The sequence below is a fragment of the Bos indicus genome, chromosome 18, assembly GCF_029378745.1.
Source record: "Bos indicus isolate NIAB-ARS_2022 breed Sahiwal x Tharparkar chromosome 18, NIAB-ARS_B.indTharparkar_mat_pri_1.0, whole genome shotgun sequence".
Taxonomy (NCBI): Eukaryota; Metazoa; Chordata; class Mammalia; order Artiodactyla; family Bovidae; genus Bos; species Bos indicus.
This window is the reverse complement of record NC_091777.1, coordinates 25,473,537-25,493,341: the sequence shown is the minus strand read 5'-3', so window position 1 is coordinate 25,493,341 and position 19,805 is coordinate 25,473,537. Positions and strand designations below refer to the sequence as shown.

The window sequence follows — 19,805 nt, the reverse complement described above, 5'->3', positions numbered from 1 at the left end:
GCATCAGAGGTGACATAACTTGGAGGGACCGTGACACTGTTCAAGTTCATGGACAAGTCAAAACAAAGCTGGCCATGGTCCAGCTCTCTGCCTCAAACACCGGGGGCCTGAGGTGGAACCCGTGGTCACTCTGTGATGATGAGGCCCTGAGGCCTGGCCCAAGGGAGGAGGTACAGTGGGATCTTGCCCACACAGGGCAGATGGTGTGCCCACCACAGGGAGGACCACAGTGCACTGGGGAGCAAGGTGAGGAGACGCTGCCAGAACCCCAGAAGGCCTCATGGTGGAGGGTCGACTGAGGGCACTCTGAAGGCGCTGGGTGGGGAGGAAGGGGGTGGCAGGCCAGAGAGAAGTGGGAGCAGAGGTGCCGAGCTGAGGGAGGCTGGAGTCTCTGGAGCATCCTAGCTCTGAGGTCTCTGCTCTGCAGCTGTGGTCCAGCCAGCCCTGCCCTGAGAACCAGGAGGGCTCGCTAGGTCAAGCACACAGGGTCCCTGGGCCCAAGGCCAACAGACCAGGTCAACGTCCCATCTCACCTATGATGGGATGAATAGTGTCTCCAAAAATTCACATTTATCTAGAACCTTAGAATAGGGCCTTATGTGGAAATAGCATCTTTGCAAATGCAATTAGTTAAGATGAGGTCATACGGGATGAGGTGGGTCCTCCGTCCAATGACCTGGTCCTTGTAAGAGGAGGAGAGACCACAGAGACATGCAGAGGAAAGAAGGCCACTTGAGGACAGAGGCTGAGACTGGAGGGAGGCAGCTACAAGCTGAGGAGCCCTGGGATTGTTGGAAGCCTCTAGAAGCTGGGAAAGATTAAAGGCAGGAGGAGAAGTGGTCAAAGGACGAGATGGTTGGATGGCATCCCCGACTCAATGGACATGAGTTTGAGCAAAGTCCAGGAGATGGTGAAGAACAGGGAAGCCTGGTGTGCTGCCGTCCATGGGGTCGCAAAGAGTCGGACATGACTGAACGACTGAACAACAAAAGAAGTTGGAAGAGGCAGGGAAGGATTCTTCCCTAGAGCCTTCAGAGGAGCACAGACTCTACAGACACCTTTGTTTGGACTTTTGGCTCCTAGAACTGTGTGACAATAAATTTTCCCTGTCGTCAGTCACCAAGTGGGTGGTAATGCATTATAGCACCCATGGGAAGTGAATACACGAGGCCTCCATCCCGCCCTCACATCTTGGTCTGAAGTCTCAGAGCCCAGCTCACAGGTCAGGAGTATCTGGGTCCACATCCTGCCTAGCTCTCGCTGGCTGTGCACCTTAAGACCAGTCCCTTACCCTCTCTGGGCCTCAGCAGCCTCCCTACTGAAATGAGAGTAGGCTGGCACATAGCAAGTGCACAAGCCAGCTCACCAATGTGAGCGGTGAGGTGTGAGCTGTGTGGTCACACCGCCTGGCACAGATCCCATGGCAGTCACTAGGAAGTCCCTTGTCTCGGTCCCCATCTCCCCATCAGAAAATTGACTTCATAATAACGCTTTCCTTGGCTTTAGCACAGGGTGGTTGTGAAAAGGAGACCTCCCTGATACTGTGGTCATGAGACTGCTCTGTAAGTGCTAAAGGGTTGGGGGATGCACGGGGTGAATGGAGACAATGACATCTTTGTCATCACCCCTTTAGGGCTCGGCTCCCATGTCTCCTTCTCAGGGCTCGCTGGCCACCTTAGCCCCACCGCCGCCCCAGGCATTCCCTCCCTGCTTCTCTGCTTGCTTTCTCTCCCCATCACTCAGCCACCATCAGGCAAACTACACGTTTCACTTATTTATTTGCCGATTGTCTCCCCACGAGGCATGTGAGCTCCGTGAGGGTGGGAGTCTGTGTGTTTTGTTTACTGCTGTTTACTTCCTGTCCACAAGACACTGGCATCAAACCAGGGGCTCAAAAAATACTGGGTGAGTGATGAAGTTGTGATGAAGTTGAGCCTTCGGTATTCTAGAAACTTGGCATTCCAGCTCCTCTGCCCTCTGTGTGCAGGGCCCTGGGCAAGCCCCCGAGCCTCTCAGAGCTGGGTCTGCTCCTCTGTAACGTGGGGACAGTGAAGCTAGAAGACTATGGTGGCACCAAGGGTATTATTTGTAAAGAAGGAGGCACCCGGACTTCCCTGGTGGTCCAGTGGCTAAGACTCCGAGCTCCTAATGCAGGGGGCCTGGAATTGATCCCTGGTCAGGGATCTAGATCCCACGTGCCTCAGCTAAGGCCTGGAACAGCCAAATAAATAAATTAATTTAAAAAAAAAAAGAGGAAGGAGGCATTGTGCTGGCCACAAAATGACACTGACCTTGACAACTGGCCCTTGGCACTTCCTCTGGGCTGGGCACCATGCTAGCAGATTATGTAAATTAGCACGCTGAACCCTTCCTGCTCTGTGAAGACATGGCTGTGTGAGTCCCATTTTACAGCTGGGGAAGCTGAGGCCCAGAGAGGTTTTTAAGGGACTTGCATAAAGTCCCCACGAACAGGACTACTCTTTGCTGAGGACGTGCTGTCCCAAGGAATGGGCAAGGGGCCAGAGCCAGGAGGAAAGGGCCCCTTTAGGGCGTGAAGGCATTTAAGACAGAAGAAGGTACCCCTACCACCCCTAGCTCTGAAACAGCTGCTGGGCCCTGATGACTGCACACTGGGCTGGTCAGTAATCTAAGAAGCTTGATGAAGCATCTAGATAAATCCCCAGGCTGCGATTTCTACGACAGGGCTGGGAGGGGGAACCAGGCCACTGAGCACATGCCTGCGCTCTGCCAGGAGCTCAGGACAGGCAGACCAAGCCCCTGCTGGCCGCTGCCCAGAGAAGCGAGGGAAACGGCAAACACAGCCTCCCTCTGAATTCCAGAGCCAGGCTGCATTCGAGAATGCCTCCAACGCACGATTCTTAATTCATTCAAGAACGTGATCAGGGAGCACTTTCAAGCAGACCTGGAGGTGGAGGGTGAGGGTTCCCGGCACAGAGCCAGGCTCCTCTCTCTTCATCCCCACGTGTGTGCCAGCTCCTTGGTTAACCCCTGCTGGAGAGGGCTCCGCCGGCACCAGCTTCACCTCCACCCAGAAGTGTTGCTGGAGCTCCTGCCACCTCAGCCTGCACGTCTCCCCCACTTTATTACATACTCAACTTCTGCTCTTACACTTCCCGTTTGCCATATCCCATCACTATCCACTCGACAAACAGGTCAACGGAGGAGACCAGCCCATTTTGGGGGTGGCATTCAAGGCCTAGAGCGTGGTGGTGCCAGTAAACATCCTTGGAATTGAATGGGCTGAACGGGATGGATTTGGGCTGGTCTAGATTGAGTTGAGCTGAAGTTTAAAAGCTCTGGCCCTGGGGGCTCAGTGCCCAGTCCAGTAGGACATCCTGGGAGGAAGGAGCAGGAAGTGGGAGAGATGGACATCCTGCTCACCTTGAGGTCCCCAGAGATGTTGGCTCCTGCCAGGATACCTGTGGCCGAGGGGAAGAAGATGGAAAACATCCCGAAGAAGCTTCCGTCCATGCCTCTCCATTCAGGCACCAAGTTTTGGACAAAAATGTCCGCTGGAAAAATGAGGCCTGAGTCAGGGCCTCCTGGAAGGTCCGGCACCCCTTGCTGGGCCCAGCCAGGCAGGCAGGGGGCTCCCATGGCAGCTCGTGCCTCCCCGTGTAACCGAGCAGGATCCTACGAGGCCTTCCCAGAATAGACCCCTGCCCATGTCCTCTGCCTGCCTTTTGTCTGGTAGGGAAAAAACTTTAGTCAAAGAAGAAATTTAATCAGAGAAGTGAGAAGATGCAGAGAGATGGAAAACAGTCAAGTAAGACAAAATAATAATAATTTAGCCATTAAACAAAGTACCTCCTCTTTTGCCGCAAGGGCTGTAGATAATATTCTGAGCCAAATCCTTTCCAACGGTCCTGCAGCCACTGACACCCCCACCAGGTGGGAGAAGTTAACTGCGTGCTGCCCACAAGTACGTAGACCCCAGACCAGCTGGAACCAGAAGGTTGATGATGCTGACTCCCGACCCACCTCACCACCAGCCAATCAGGAGAAGGTCCTCGAGCTGGTTACACCCCCACAGCCCCCTCCCTCTCCCTGTCTTTATAAACCTTTCCCTGAACGCCTTCAGGGAGTTTGGGTCTTTTAAGCATTAGCTGTCTTGAACTCTGCTTGGTGCCCTGCAATGAACATTGCACTTTCCATCACCACAACCAGTAGATGGGGTTTACTGCACACAGGCAAGTGGACACAAATTTGGCAAGGTAACAGAGCCCTCAGAATGGGCCAGATAGGTGGGGCAGACTGTCTCTATCTCCAGAGCCACAGGCGGGGCTCCAACCCACACGTACCTCGGTAGCTGAAGAAGCCTTTGGAGGCCTTCTCCTCGGATGGGGGGATCAGTGTCCCCACCAGATAGTTGGCGAACGAGACCATGATGACGAGGAAGAAGAGCACCTGGGCCTGGGGGGAGAGGAGCCTGGAGGTCAGACAGTCTGGCCCTGCCTGTTCAGGGAGCCCCAGCAGGGAAGAGCTTGCCCAGGTCCCTCACTCTCTCATTCATTCAACACCTATTATGCTGCAGCCAAGCTCCTGTCTTGCAGACAAATAAGGAAGGTGAATCTAGTGAATGAACGGGGGTGTTACGGGGACTGGGTTGGGGCTCCTTTAGCAGGGTGGCCTGGGAAGATGTCTTCAGGTTCCTAGAGGAGGAGGGTAAGGGAGCAGCAGCATGACAGGGGCATTAGCTTGCTGCGTTCAAGGAACTGGGAGAAGATGTGGAGTTGGAGGTCAGAGGGTGAAGGTGAGGAGGGGATACAGGGCCATGCTCGCCAAGCCTGCCGCTGAGGCCTGACTTCTCTCCCCTTGTTTCATGCTGAACCTCTGATCTGGGGCTGGGCCCAGGTTCAGAGGATGCTCACATTTCCCTAGGCCCTGTTACAGTAAGGTGTGGCCATGGACTGCGTTCCGGCCAATGGGATATGAGCAGAAGGAATATGTATAACTGCCAGGCTGGGCCGGAAAAGTAAAGGGAGGGAGGACAGGGATTTTCTCCTTTTCACCCCCTTTCCCCTTCCTGGGGCTTCCCTGGTGGCGCAGTGGGAAAAAATCTGCCTGCCAATGCAGGAGACAGAAGATTTCATCCCTGGGCTGGGAAGATCCCCTGGAGGAGGAAATGGCTGCTGGCTGGGCTGTGGCCATGGAAGTGGGGGCCGTCACGGGCCAGGCAGATGAAGGCCGCACCCCAGGGGTGGAGAGGCCACAGGATGGAAGGAGGCTGGGTACCCCCCACACACCCTGTGGCCACACACCCGAGAGAGAAACAAACAACTCTGGCTTGAGGCTCCCTTCCTTGGGGTCTCTGTCACCCGGCAGAGCTCAGGACCCGGCTGATACACACAAGAGACGGAAGCAGGAGCAGGCCCCAGGACTCCGGCTTCTGCACTTGACCTTGCCCAGCCCCCTCTCCAACCTCCTGCCCTCACCTTGGACTCCCACTCCATGCCAGCAAGGGAGATGGCCAGCAGAACAGTGACGGTGACCACGCCGATGATGCGGATGTCATTGGTGGGGTCCACGATGGGCGAGCCATACTCCTGGGGGAGGGGACAGGCCAGGCTGCGTGCTGTCTCCACACACCCCACCCCTCCAGGCTCCTCCACCTTGATTTACCTCATTTATGGGTGTCTGCTCACAGGAACACACACACTCAACCCCCTTCCCTGCCAACAGGCCCTCCATAGCAACTGCTGCATGGGCCTGGCAACTTGGCCCTAAAGGCAACACGCACCCTGGAAGGTGGTTTCTGGGAATAGTCTTTATTTGCTGAGATCATCATAGTCACCTGCAGTTGTCAGACTGTGGCTTTGGTCCCTGATGGGAAAGCTGGGCAGAGAGAGGCAGGAAGGCCTGGCACAGATGGGGTGGGGGAGGATGCGGCAGGCCACCTGAGCTCCCTCTGCCCAGGCTCCCGCCCCTGCCTCACCTGGAGCAGGTCCCTCACAGTCTCTGCAAAGCCCACGGTGTGCATGGCCACGCCCACGGCATTGGCAAAAGCAAAAATGAGGCCAATGGAGCCGCCTAGCTCTGGGCCAAGACTCCGGGAGATGAGGAAGTAGGTGCCACCTGTAGGGGACAGAGTCAGGAGCCATGACCCAAGAGGAATTGTCTGGCTGGGATGGACTTGGGGTAGGCAGAGCTGAGGCTGGGAGGAGGTGAGCATGGGACCCAGTGCTCCATGGGGGAGGAAAGACCCAAGGCCACCCCGTGGGTGTGGAGAGACTGCCCAAAGCCTACATCTGCAACCAGAAGAAGCATTCCCCGTTTGGGCCGGGGTGGAGGGTAGGGAGTGGTTCAGAGATCTGCCCCCGGGGTGAAGACTCAGGGTCCTACCAGAGGAGGATCTGGGGGCTGGGGTGGGGCCTACCTGACTTGACCTTGCCGTTGGTGGAGATGGCGGAGATGGAGAGGCCCGTGATGGAGGTCACGGTGACCGAGAGCAGGATGATGATCCAGGTCAGGACTGTGGGGGCGGGGGTGTGATTGCCCCAAAACTCAGTCAGAGCATTTCCAGAATGAGAAGCCTGAGTCAGCCAACCGATTCACCACGGGACTTAAGTTACTTTCCTTCTCTGAGTTTCAGTGTTCTCATCTGAAAAACGGGTCTCTGTCTACCTCATGGTATATTCTGAAGAGCCAGGGAGTTGATAAGCCAACGTGTAAAGGATCTTAAGATATGGATGGGGAAGTATTTTTTTTTTTAATAATAAATAATAGTTACCTCTTGCTGAGCACCTCTGGGTGCCAAACCCACTGCCGTTTTACGCACATCAGAGGAACAGTTATTGCCACAATTTGCTAATGAGGAAACTAAGGCTCAGAGAGGTTAAATGCTTGTCCAAGGTCACACAGCATGCTACAGAACCAGCAGCTGCTCTGTCCTTAGTGAGAGGTCCTAACCCAGAAGCTCTGTGGGAGAAATTTGGCTCCAAGAGGTTGACTTCCTGAGGGCAAACTGAGCCAGGGAGAGCCCCCAGGCCTGCCGACCCACATGCAGTGCTCCTCAACCGCACTGCCCTGACCTCAGCCACTGCAGGGCCCCGGGGGCTCCATAACCCGAGTTCAAGCCTGGGAGGACCAGGCCCCTTCCCCCGCATGCCAGAGGCAGCACTTACCAATGCCCGCCTGGGCGGTAATCCAGGGGAGCCGCAGATACAGAATCACACCCCAGATATTGAGCATGCAGCGGATCTGGGAGGAGAGGGGCGTCAGAGGCCACCTGGGGGCCGGGTACCCCAAGATCAAACACATACATCCCTGTCCCCAGTCATGGCCCGGCATCAAGCACCTAGGGGACACCTGGGCTCTTTCTTTGCTTCACCCACTTGAGCGGGTACCCACTTCAGTGCCTCTCTGGTTCTATGGGGCAGGGAGGGGAGGGGTACCCAGAGACCCACCTGTCCCTCCCACCACTCTCCTGCCCTCCTTCCATCGAGGCCTGAGGATGGGCGGCAAGTCTAACACCCGTCACCCCGCCCCAAGCCCAGGGTCCTGTGTCTGCCAGCCCCAGTCATGGCCCAGTGGCCAGCTGTTGGCCCACAGCCTGGCATTTAGGGAGAACTAGGCAAATGCCAGCTGAGCTGATGCCCCACATACAAGCAGAAGTCATGGCTCAGGTTGCTGTGATGTCAGCTTCCAAATTTAAAGCCAAGCTGGAGACCACAGCTGAGGCTGGAATTCCCACATGGGAGGGAGGTGGTGGTCTTTGGAGTGGGACAGGTGGCAATTACAAGTTCTGGAGATTTCTTTTTTCTTTTAGTCTTTAAAATTTTTTAATTTAATTAAAAAAATTGAGGTATAGTTGATTTACAATATTGTATTACTTTCACATGTACAACAGAGTGATCCAAAATTTTAGGCCAGGAGATGGCGAAGGCCTGCATATGTGCTGAGGTACTGAATGGGGCCCACACAAGGCTCTGACCACCAAGGGAGGGAAGGAGGCCAGACGCTGGATCTAGGGGGAGGGGTGACCATTCAGATGGAGAAAGGCACAGCCTGCAGAGAGTTGAAAGAGTTAAGGTCAGAACCCAGGCCTCCTGCCTCCCAGAGTGGGACTAAAGCTTTCTCCTAGACCTCATGTGACCCCCTCTGTAAAGTCCCATAAAGTCTTTCAAAGCCAAATTCATTAGATTGTTTGCTGTCTCAGTGGGACCTAACACGGCAAACCATCTCCTCATCGTGGAGAATGAGAGAACAGTTGTGGAATTGTGTGTTAGGTGCTGCCCTCTCGTGGCTCTTAGGGGGAAAAAGTTTCTCCCAATAACTCCAAGGCAGGCATTGATTCATGCACTTTATATCTATTAATTTGTTTAATGCTGATCATTTCATAGATGAAGAAAGAGAGGCATGGACAGGTCACACGATGAGTGGAGCAGTCAAACAGAGATCCACCCCAGGGCCAGGCCTCAGTCTCGGGGGGTAAATGGAGGTCAGGAAACAAAAAGGGAGAGAAAATCTGAGATTGCTTTGCAGATGGGGAAACTGGGTCGTGGGTCTGCCTTGACCACTGCCTAATGAGAGTCAGAGCTGAGTTTGAATGGAGCTCTGTCTCCCCAACCCCCATCCCTGGACGTTCCATCCACTCACCATCACCCCTTTGACCCAGCCAAAGCGCACGGGCTCCTCAGGGTTCTTCTCACCATTGATACCTGCCTCATCCTCCACCAGCCCATCAGTCATCTCATGGCTGGGCCGGCTGTCAAAGGCAAGGGCATGCAGGTGGCTGCCTTCCTGCTGGGAGCCCAGAGACCACGGGTCAGGCAGGCCGGGGTCAGGACAATCCAGCTCCCTAGCTCCTCCACCATTCAGCCTCCGAGGAAGCACACCTAGTAAGCCCCCTCTCTGCTGCAGACCCTCCCTACCCCTCTTTCCTCATCTCCTTTAGGTGTGTTAAACCTCTCTAAACTACTGGGAATTCATTACTTTTCTGGGAAACCCTAGATTGCTTGCCTGGGTTGCCAAAGACTGGGCAATAAACATTACAACATGTGCCCAGAGGCTTACAGCTCCCATGCCCACATTTCACATGGGCCTCTCAGCCCACGAGGAAGACCGTTCTTGTCTTCCATGGAGACCCCTCTGTGTCCCTATGACACAGATGACAGAGCTGAGGCTTAGAGAGGTTAGGTAACCGGTCGAGGTCACACAGCAGGAAGGTCTGCTCCTCTGGGATGGTGTTTACCTTAAGGAAGGAGTGCAGGTCGGCCAGCGTGGGCCGGACCTTTCGGGGCTCACCAGGCAGGGCGCTGTTGGCATAGTGCTCGTAGGCGGGCACCACATCGATAGTGTTGTAGCCAAAGGTGCGATTGTAGAAGGTATTGCCGTGGGTCAGGTGGCTGGGGTGGCTGCTGTCATAGGCGGCCGGTGGGGGGGGTTCTTCGCCCCCCAGCAATGTGCTGATGGTGAAGCGCCCACTGCACAGAGCAGGGTCCCTGGGCGCCTCCGACACTGGCAGCTCTGCCATCGTGGGCTCTGGGCGTCAGGGGAGGGGTCCAGGGTCGACGGGGACACACAGGGTGGCTTTATAGGCTGGGTCCACAGCAGGGAGGAGACGGGGAGGTTGGCCCAAACCGCCCACAGCTGGTCAGCAAGGTCCCTGGACAGGGTGGGAGGCAGAGCACGTGCCCATTGCTGTCCTGCCCACCATCTGATCACAGAGATAGCAACTGGCCTTGGACTGGGAGCCGGGGCTGGCGCAGTCCCTGGGTCCTAGGGAGGCTCTCCTGAGTCTGGGGGCAGCAGACATCTGCAGCTGAATCCCAGGAAGGAGTGGACCCATAGGGACACTATGAGGGACCCCAGAGACAGCCTGATGACCCTCAGAAACTTGTGTCAGTTTTATTTACTTAGCATTTTGAATAGCTGAGTGGTGTGACATTTAAAACTGTGTGTGTGTGCTCACTCAGTCGTGTCCAACTCTTTGCGACCCCTTGGCCTATAGCCCACTAGGCTCCTCTCTTTATGGGATTTTCCAGGCAAGAATACTAGAATGGGTTGCCATTTCCTACTTGAGGGGATCTTCCCAACCCAGGGATCAAACCTCCATCTCTTGAATCTGCATTGGCAGGCAGAGTCCTTACTGCTGTGCCACCTGCAAAGCCCCATTTAAAACAATACACACACACATATATAAAAGGTTAGTCTCTCTTACTCAGACCCGAGTCTAATACGTCCTCCCAGAGGTATCTCAGAATGTTTACGCCCTTAGGTACCAGCAGCCCTAAGCAGAGTTCAGCAGGTCCCAGGTGTTATCTGCAGTTACCAGGGGACCAATGAGCCCCTGGGGCTTGTGGCTGCAAGACTCGTGGACACCGACCCCACGCACACCGCTTATAGGGCCACTGGGGTATGGAGCCCAAGGAGCCAGCCCTCACCCCCTACCCTGGGCCAGCCCATGAGCAACCAGCTCCCACGGCAGGCAGCGGGCCAGGCAGGCTTGTTTTGCCAGCATTCCTGAGGTCAACCTTTGAATGCACAGTGGCCATGAGGGCATCAGTCTGGTCACCAGAGACACAGAAGCCAAGGCAGGGTGGGGAGCTGAACTTTGAGTCATAGAGGATGAAACAGAAGTAGCTCAGGGTTTGAAGAGATGAGTTAGTGTGGTGGATGATGCTCTGCCAGAAAAGGACATCCCCCAGCTGCTGGGAGGAGTCTCGGCATCTGCCCCTATGGGAATAGCCTTGCCTATGGCTAAACTCCCCCGTGGAGCTCTCCTCCAATGATGGGTGTGGGATGCAGAGGCCTGGTGTCCTGCCCCCGGCTGCAAAGGCCCACCCCAGCTCCAGAGGTCCCTGGGGTCAGCTGAGGCTTTGTCTCCACAGCAGCCCGTGGCCCACTTTGCTTCTGTCCTGCTGCCTGTCTCCTCCCCACGCCAGCTGCCAGCGGGGTGAAGGCTCCGTGGTGAGGACTCCAGGGCCAGGACTCGGGGTCAGTTTTCCACCTTCCCTGCAGCCCCCACCCGACCCGCTAATTCCTCCTTCCCTCCCATAGGGCCTCAGGGCAGCGCTTACAGATCTTATCGGCCTCTCCATCAAGAGAGGCTGATTAAACTGCCACTTGACTGGTGAAAATCACAGCTGCCCAACACCCCCTCACACTGTCGCCGGAGCAGCTGTGGAAAATTCCTGATTAAGATCTCAGGAGAGGAAGTGGCCGGATTCCAGCAGCACCGGGGGCCCATGCCGAGTGAGGGGCCACCGCTTTGCTGGGTGACCTTGAGAAAACCACTTCCTCTCCCCTTTGCCATTCCCAGGCCTGGGTCAGCTGCGAGGTTCCTCCCAGCACTGGAAGCATTTGCTGTTTCAAGAAGCCTTCCCCATTGCCCTCCCCCATCCCTACATCTCTCTAGGGTGGGGTGGGGTGGGATTTAAGCAGGACCCCTCGAAAGGCCTATCAGTCGGAGAATTGAAGGGACTGTCGGAACTCTGTGCCCCAAGTCACAGACCCCCCGACCCACCCACCAAGAAGGGGGCTTCCTGCCCTTGAGTGGGCATCTATCACTTTGAGAAATGTTCACAGGGGCACTCTTCTTGATGGGGGCACAGCATGGTCACACACGACTCCTGCCTTCCAGGGGTCTGAGACCTGGGAGAGGGAGTCACAGGACCCCTGAGCAAAGCCCTGGGATGTGGCCGCAGGGGCCGTCAGGCTCCCTTCTCAGTCGTCAGTTGATCCGGGCCTCTGAGCAGGTTGCCTGGTCTTGTTGAACCTCTGCCATCAGTAGCCACGTGGAAGCGACACCCACGCCAGTGCGGCTCTCACTCACCCAGGGGCCCCTGTCCTCTCCTGCTTCTCGGAGGAGGCAGAATGGGCCAACAAAGGAACAGGAAAGACCCACTGCTGGGAAACTCCCTGGGCACAGGGGGCTGAGACGGGGAGGCAGGGGGGCCTGTGTCTTCACGGCCTCAGAGGCGCCTCAGTCTTTATGCACCAGAACCTGCATTCACATCCTAGCCTGGCAGACGAACCAGCAAGGAGATGCAGCAACCGGCTGGTAGAACAGGGAGGCTGCCCCGGAAGAGAGGGGAGCTGGGAGGGGAGATGTAGGCAGGGATGGAGGGGGTTCAGGGACGTGGGACCCAGGAAAGCGTGATCGGTGGAAGGGACCAGCCCGTGGGATTAGAGCTCGTGGAACTGGGGGGAGGTGGAGGGGAGAAGGGGTGGTAGATGAGGCTGAAAGGGGTCCGATTATTTCTCCAGTCACACACATTTATTGAGTGCCTACTGCATACCATGCCATGTGCTAGGCAAAGGAGGTACCACAGGGAACAAGACAAAGGCCCTGCCCTCCTGGAGCTCACATTCTAGTGGGAGAGACAGACAAGCAGTACACAAGCAATCATTACAATACATTCAGTGGTAAGTGTTATGAAGAGAACATTTTTTTTGTTGTTGTTGTTTTTCTAAAGGAGGGGCATTTAGGCTTCTCTGAGAATGAGAAATTTGAGCTGAGCTCCAACAGTAACGGGGAGCCACCCGTAAGTGAGCAGATGTGAGCACAGGGGTTCCAGACAGAGGAGAGATCATGTGCAAAGGCCCTGGGAGGAGTGTGGTTGGGGCTTCCAGATGGCGAGGAGCCTAGGATGGCAGGAGCCAAGGAACCGAGGAGATGGGTTTGAGACATGGAAGCGGGGACACCAGGCCTTAAAAGCTGGGGTTAGAAGCTTCATGTTCTGTGATGAGCAGATTTATACTTCTCAAACGTCACTTTGGCCATTGTGTGGAGACTGGATGTAGGGAAGCAGAGTTAGCCCAGTGGGGCCACTGTGGGTACAGGAAAGTGGCTGGGCAGTAGCTGTGGATGACAAGGTCGTGAGAAGCACTGGGAGTCGAGACACACGCTCAAGGCAAAGCCGACAGAACCAGCACACGGATTCATGTAGGAACAGGGAGGACTCCGTGTGGGAAAGGTGGTGTCATTTCTGAGTAGGGAAACCCGGTAAGGAGGACTTGAACGCCAGGGTAGGAGCCTGGCCTTCGTCCTTGGGAAATCAATGTTCACCTGCTTCTGGAAAGCTGGTGGGGGGCATAATGAATGGTGTGTGAGCAGTGCCAGGAAGAAAAACAGGGCCAGGGAGAGCCAGGAGGGGTTATGGCAACAGTTAGGCAAGAACAGACAGGTGCCCAGCTCCGAACCCTTGACTGCACACACACTTCAGTCTCACTGAGCCTCTGACAGATGCTGACTCTGTGGCCCCCACTGGGGATTCTATGGGCCTGGGGCCCAAAGTGGGTGAGGGGTTGGCATCAGTATTCTCGGAAAGCTCTCCAGGTGGTCCTGAGGGGCAGTCAGACTGAGACCCAGTGAGTTAAAGAGAACAATCTTTCACACACAGCCTGTCCGCCCCCACCCCACCCCCATGTCCCCGTCCGCCCAGGTCCCACGAGGCTCGCCTGGAGAGGATGGGTATGATGCAACCCTGGTGTCATGAAATAGCCGGGTAAGAGGATGCGCTGCTCGTCGGCCTGATTCACAACACCAGCTGCAGCAACGATACCAGAACTCGGGCGCGCTTCCTCCTCTGGCTGGTGCTCCGAGGCTTCAAGGCAGCGATGACGGGCCTGTGCAAACGCCCTCCCTGAGCCATGGCTGCCCTGGACCAGTGCCATGCAGATGCCTAGGGCTGCCAACAAAGGAGGCTGGGTCCCTGCCCCCCAGGGGGTGCACAGACTTGAGGTGAGGAAGTGGGGACAAACAGGAGGCAGAGCCACAGCAGAGGTGTCAGGCACCAGAAAGGTCTGGAAGCCACAGGCTGACTGCAACCTCTCCAGCAACCAGAACCACGAAAACTGGGGTTTCTCTTGAGCCTTGCAAATAACTTAAGTGTGTCTACTGTAATTCTGGTCCTTCTATCCAGACAGCGTAATAGCAGTTGAACACTGAATTATCTTGAAGCTACTGGCAGCTAAAGCAAAAGGGAAACATGTTTGATGATTAAGATAGTTTCAGTATTAAAGGAACAACTCCTGGTTCCTTTTTCTTCATGGTTAGACTTACTTAAAAAAAAAAAAAAATCTATTTAGCCAACATTCACTCCACAAGTAATGGCAGGTATTAATGATGTATTAGACTCAGGCCAGCTATTTTGGAGGGTACACAGAGATACTGCTCTCGAGTATCACACAGTTCATCAGAGGAGGAAACAGCCACAAACAGAGGCATAAAGGCATAAACCCCTGGATAGCACACTACAAGGCTTCATAGAAGGGATGCCTTTCTCTGGCTGGGGTGATGATGGAGCGGGACGTATGAAATACCAGTTAGAGAAAAGCAATCATTTAAGGAGGGAGAGTGCCATGTTAGCCTGGAGCTTCCTGGCAGCCAAGGCAAAAACTAGAACTATAATCAGTAGTCACTATCTGATAAAGAGTGAGATTTCATTTTCTCCCCCCTCTCTTTCCTCATAAAGAAAATAAATCTCCCTCAACCCATTATCCCCCCCAACCCAAGCTTGGAAAAGCTGCCCAAACGAGAATGGCTTGAGCGCATTCCTGCTGCATCAACACAAACTGAAGCAGTGATTCGAATAGAAACTTGGTCCTGTAGTCACAGGCATGTGACCACTCGGTCTTCAACCAATGACTCTGCCAATGTGCTCTCCAAGAGACAAATCCCATTGTTTTTCCTACCCCTAGCCTTTCACTTTTAAACACAACTTCAGTTTTTCTAACTTTCCTATAAACCTTTGTACCTTTCTTAAAAGCAATAGATGAGACACGTGGTCATTGTGCTCCATCTTGAATTCCACGGGTGCATTTCTCATTGGAATCCTCTTCAGTGGCGTCTTTTGACGCTTAGGAGTCTCTCAGAGGACCTGATCCTGGAGCTGGGACCAGGGGCCCTAGAATCATGGAACCGCTGCACAAGCTCAGGTTCCCTCCCACCACCTCCCCCAAGCTGGGCCCAGCCATAGACCCATGGGGAGAGGGGGAAGGATAGGAGGCAAAGGAGGCTGGGGCTGCCTGGCTCTGCACTACCTACCTCACGGCCTCAGACACATGGGGAGAGGGGGAAGGAGTCAAAGGAGGCCGGGGCTGCCTGGCTCTGCACCACCTACCTCACGGCCTCAGGCCTGCGTGCCTTAGTTTCATCATCTGTCAAGTGGGTAACTCTTCTCAGTCAATGAGTGTTTTGATGATCAAGAGAGGGAACTTGTGAAAGAAGCATTTCAGAAGACATTAATAAAGTTCTGCAAATATATATATATATATGTATTTTGCCCCCCACCCCTCCTCCAGCTCTTTAGCTACCAGAAAAGAAAGGTGGGGGGAAACCAACTCACCCTTGACTATTTAAGGGAATGCTTTTTAGTAAGGGCAGGTGCTAAAATTTATTAACAAACAAAACAGGGCATTAGGAGGAGTTGAGGGGAAGAGGTGCTCAGGATCAGAAGGTGGAAACCCAAAGAGAGTTGGCTTTGGTGGTTTGCATTCATCAGAACTCAAGCTTCAGCAGAGCAGAGGATCCTAGAAGCCCAGGGAGACTCCTGTCATCTCTTTGCGCCTTTACCAGAGACTAGAAATAAGCTACTGACCTCCTTAATATGTATCCCAAAGGCTCTTCTGCGGGTGGTTACCCAGGGTTCAGAGGCAAGATGACACTTGCTTTGAGGCTGGATGCAAGGGGAGTCTGTTCTCCAGATGGGGTCCCTCAGGCCTGGTGCAGGTCCCCCGGGTATGGAGCCCCCCAGCAGGAAGTTTGAGGGCTGCATGTGGAGCGGACCTCGGGCCCTCACTCCCTGGAAGCTTAGTCAGCAGCAGCACTGAGCACACTGGAGAGGCTCCTAGTGAGCCTGGTAAGACCAGTGCCCGCCACAGGTGGGCACGGGAGGCTTGGGGCAGGGGGCACTGGGAAATAGAACCCTGGATGAGGGCCCAGGGATTCAACCAGAGCTGTCAAACACTTGTGATTTACTGGGAAATGGGACACTGCCGTCCCCTCTGATCCTTTCACCCCCCTGCCACCCACCCCAACAATAACGCACTTCAACTGGTGCCATTTTTAACTGATGAACCACCACCATCAAGAACCATCCTGGACAACTGGCTTTGACACTGGTGGGTACACAGTGGGCTAGCTGACTCAAGGGGCCGTAGGTATGGCACGTGTTTTTCCTAACTAGTTAGAATTTTCATCTTCCTGTTTAGTGCATCTCTGACACTCTATGATTTATTGATAGCCTTCCTTGAGGAGTGGGGAGGGGGGAGTCCACATTTAGAGGGGCCCAGAGGCCTCCTTCACCCCCTGCTTCCAGTCAGAGCAAAGGTCTTGACCCTGTTCTTGACTCAGGACATGAAAATCACCTGGGGAGCTTTAACAACCCAATCAGTACCTGGGCCCCTCCAGAGACCAATTATGTCAGAAACTCAGTGGGTAGGGGCTTGGAAATCAGTGTTTTTGAAAGCTCCCCAGGTGATTCTATGTAGCCAGGGTTGCGAATGGCAGTGCTGGGGCCGAAAGCCACAGAAAGATGTGTTGACTAAGGCTGTGCACAGCACAAAATCTGGCTTTTCTTGATAAAGATAATGCTGAATTAGGGTTTCTTAAAAATAATCTTTCACGTTGTAAACGGATTTTAAAATGTTTTCTTTTCCTGGGTAGATTCATGAATACATAAGTAGGCTATCAGCCCTTTGCTTGGGTTCCCTGCCTAAGACCAACAGACAGCTGTACAGTTACTGATTTGTACAGGTGAGTGTGTCCCCCTACCAGACCGTCCCTCATCGCTCTGCCTGATGGACCACACACCCCAGGTGCAAACCCCACATACTCACCTGTTGGACAAGGTGGATGCCCCACAATCAGGTTTCTGCTCTGCCAGGAAGGGCTGAACATAAGGCCTGCGACCTCTGGCAGGTCTCCCCACCTGGCTTCAGAAGCCCTCAACTCCCCTGAGTCCTGCTGTCTCCCCAGCTTCAAGGTCACAAGAGAGATTAACAGTAGCAGGAGATGCTGGGGCCCCAGGGGGAGCTGGAGTGGAGCTCATTGTTACCATTCTGGGCCGGCAGGATGGCCACCCCGAACCGTGCCGTCCCCCGCCCCCCCACAGCCCCCACAAGTCTGTGGGTTTGGATCCTGGTCATGCAGATGGCTCCTGCATCCCCCGGCCACAGGAAACCCTGCCTCTGATCTTTGGCCCTTTCTTGTGGCATTTCCAAAAGGCTTCCTGTTCTATTATGATGTCTGTGGGTGCACACAACTACCTCTCTTTCCCTAACCACACCATGCGGTTATGCAAGAGGGGCTGCAAATCAGTCTCAAAAATCACCACAAAGCTCTTAGCCCCAGGTCCCTGGTAGGTGCTGAAGGGCTTTAAGCTCGAGTTAGCATAGGGTGGGGGTAGGGAGTGGGGGCAGAAGAGGCCCTTTCCTGTAGGTCTCACCTCAATAAAAGGTAAGCTCCTTGAGGGCAGGCATGTCGATTCATCTCAGCTCTGTGTCTCCAGCACCTAGAATAATGCCTGAAACAGCACAGATGCTCAAACATTCGTTGAATTGCGTTATCCATTTAGCAGTCACTGAATCAATAGGAATCACAAGTTGAACTTGACATGCCAATGTCTGTCCCCTAGTAGCAAATTTTTGGCTTACTAATTTTAAGCCTGTCTTCTTGCAAAAAAAAAAAAAAAAAAAGCTATCACCGGCTTGGGGATAACTGATTCCACCCTGCACCCATGTGAAAAACCTGTTGTGAAGGGCAGAAGCCAAATGGTAGAGGAGCCCCTAGCTTCAGAGCCCCAACTAAAGGTTAGTAGCAGAGTGGCCAAAATTAACCTTGAGGCCCAGAGTGTGTCAGGCAATAGGTCAGTGATTTCTAGAAATTAACTTCACCTTCTCATTAGCCTGATGGAATAGCAATTGGACCCCTGCTTTATACCTGAGCAATCTAGTTTGCAGCAGTCAATAATCTGACCTCAGTCACATGATTACCAGATTGTGAAAGGAGGATTTTAGCCCAACTTTCTGGCCACCTCCAAGATATATGTTTCTTGAAAATGCTGGGTCTTGAGGCCTGGTGGGCTTGTTTCATCTAGGGCTCTGTGCTTGGAGAGCCTTCAAGCTCTGAACATCAGGCTGGCCCTGTAGGAGAGCGAGGCATGTGCAGCAGCCGAGGAAACTTGCCAGCCGACCTCCCCAAGGAAAAGGTCTTCCCAGCCAAGAGCAGCGCCGCCGCGCGAAGCCCCAGCTCCGGGCCTCGAGGCCCACTGTCAGTCCTCCTGCTTCCCTGCGCTCCCCGGGGCTTCTATGGAGACCTGGGGCCCCGCCCCGGGGGGGACCAGTGGCCCTAACCTGGTCCTCTTTCCTTGCCACCTGGGTGGCTTTTAGAAATATTTTAACTGAGGACTCCACTGAAAAGCCTCCAGTTCCGAGACTTGGATGAACAGGGCTATACTTCACAGCAGCGGCCAGCTCTTCAACCTGGCCCTGCTCCTCGCCAGCACTCCCTCCAGGAGGTGCTGCAGAGCCCAGAAGAGAGCACGGAACCCTACACAGGGTCGGGGGCACTTGTATGAAGCCCAGATTTCCAGGTGACTCATCAGGAAGTGGGCTCCCCTAGGACGCGGGGACCAGAACAAGCTGAGGGCCCCCAGGCAAAGGGAGTAGGCTGCAGCTCTTCCTGTGGCCCCTTCAAGGAGAGAACATTCCGGCCACAAGGCAGCTGGAGCCCGTCTCTCCAGGGCTTCTCGTTAGGGCCAGGTATAGAGATGAAGACCCCGACCTCCTTAGCCATTTGCACATCCCCAGACAGAAGCCCAGCCTCCAGACCCTGAAAACCCCTCCAGGTCAGAAACACAGCCAGATATTGCTCGAGAAAGTAGGAGACACCTGTCCCATGACCAGGCCCAACTCTCTCCCCTCACCAGACCCATCCTGTATCCCCTCCCCCAAGGCCAATAACTGGCTCTCAACCCCCATTTAAAATTCTTTCCACTGAGCACCCAACACCAATGGTCACAAACTTTCAACAGCTCCCAGCCCCAGAATGCATGCCACACACGGGTCACCACCCATATGCTCTGGATGGTCTAGGTCCCCACCACACTTCCAGCTTGACCCTCCTCAGACCCCTAGCCAGGGGACTTAACTCCAAAGCTGGTGGGGGGACAGCCAGACCTCAGAGCTGCAAGTCCTGTACTTACAGAAACCCCTGGGGGCTTCGCAGATCCAGGGGCCCGGCAGGCCTCAGCCCTCCTTGCAGGGAGTAGAGGAGGGGCCCAGCGAGGTCACCCCAGAGACGGGGAAGAGGCATTTCGGCTGCCTTCTGAGAAGCCCCAGGCTGCGCCTCAGCTAAGGACATCCCCAGGAAGGGAGCCTGAGAGTGGTTCCTGCTCCACTGAAGGACTGAACAAAGGGGGCAAAATTCCGGAAATTTACTGGCTACACACAGGGGTGGTGATGAAGGAACCATCCTAAACACAGTAAATGCAGAAGTTACTGGAAGGAGCATGAGAACACACACACCAACTCTCTCCCACCCCGTCCCTTCCCCCAACAAACACCACACAGACTGACAGTGTCAGCAAAGCAAAGACGAAAGGAAAATGATCAGCCAACTAAACAAGGCAAAACATTCTCCCCCCGTGCATTTCTCATCAGCTACTGATCAACTGAGCAAAGGCTGTACTTTGCCTCTTTGCGCCCTTTATAAAATACACACTTGAAATTCCTGGTGGAAGAACACCCAGTAGAGGCTAGCAGCTGAGGTCAAGGGGGGCCCACACACATCCGACTGTCAGCCGGGCTCTTCAGAACTGAATTCTTGTTTCCGCCCT

General features: G+C 54.5%; 1 protein-coding gene across 4 annotated transcripts in view; it reads right to left on the bottom strand.

Moving 5' to 3' along the window:
* SLC12A3 (solute carrier family 12 member 3) overlaps window positions 1-19,484 on the bottom strand; it is a 49,193-nt gene extending 29,709 nt beyond the window's left edge. For 2 of the 4 annotated variants that reach the window (XM_019980267.2, XM_070770597.1), the window contains exons 1-8: window positions 9,215-19,484; window positions 8,620-8,766; window positions 7,146-7,221; window positions 6,398-6,493; window positions 5,957-6,096; window positions 5,457-5,567; window positions 4,323-4,434; window positions 3,403-3,533 (exon numbers count right to left, since the gene is read on the bottom strand). In XM_019980267.2, the coding sequence (XP_019835826.2) occupies window positions 3,403-3,533; window positions 4,323-4,434; window positions 5,457-5,567; window positions 5,957-6,096; window positions 6,398-6,493; window positions 7,146-7,221; window positions 8,620-8,766; window positions 9,215-9,496 (1,095 nt within the window). In that variant the 5' untranslated portion in view covers window positions 9,497-19,484. The remainder of the gene's footprint in view (window positions 1-3,402; window positions 3,534-4,322; window positions 4,435-5,456; window positions 5,568-5,956; window positions 6,097-6,397; window positions 6,494-7,145; window positions 7,222-8,619; window positions 8,767-9,214) is intronic. The other 2 variants (XM_070770596.1, XM_070770598.1) reach the window with 1 other exon arrangement.
* Window positions 19,485-19,805: the final 321 nt, after the last annotated feature.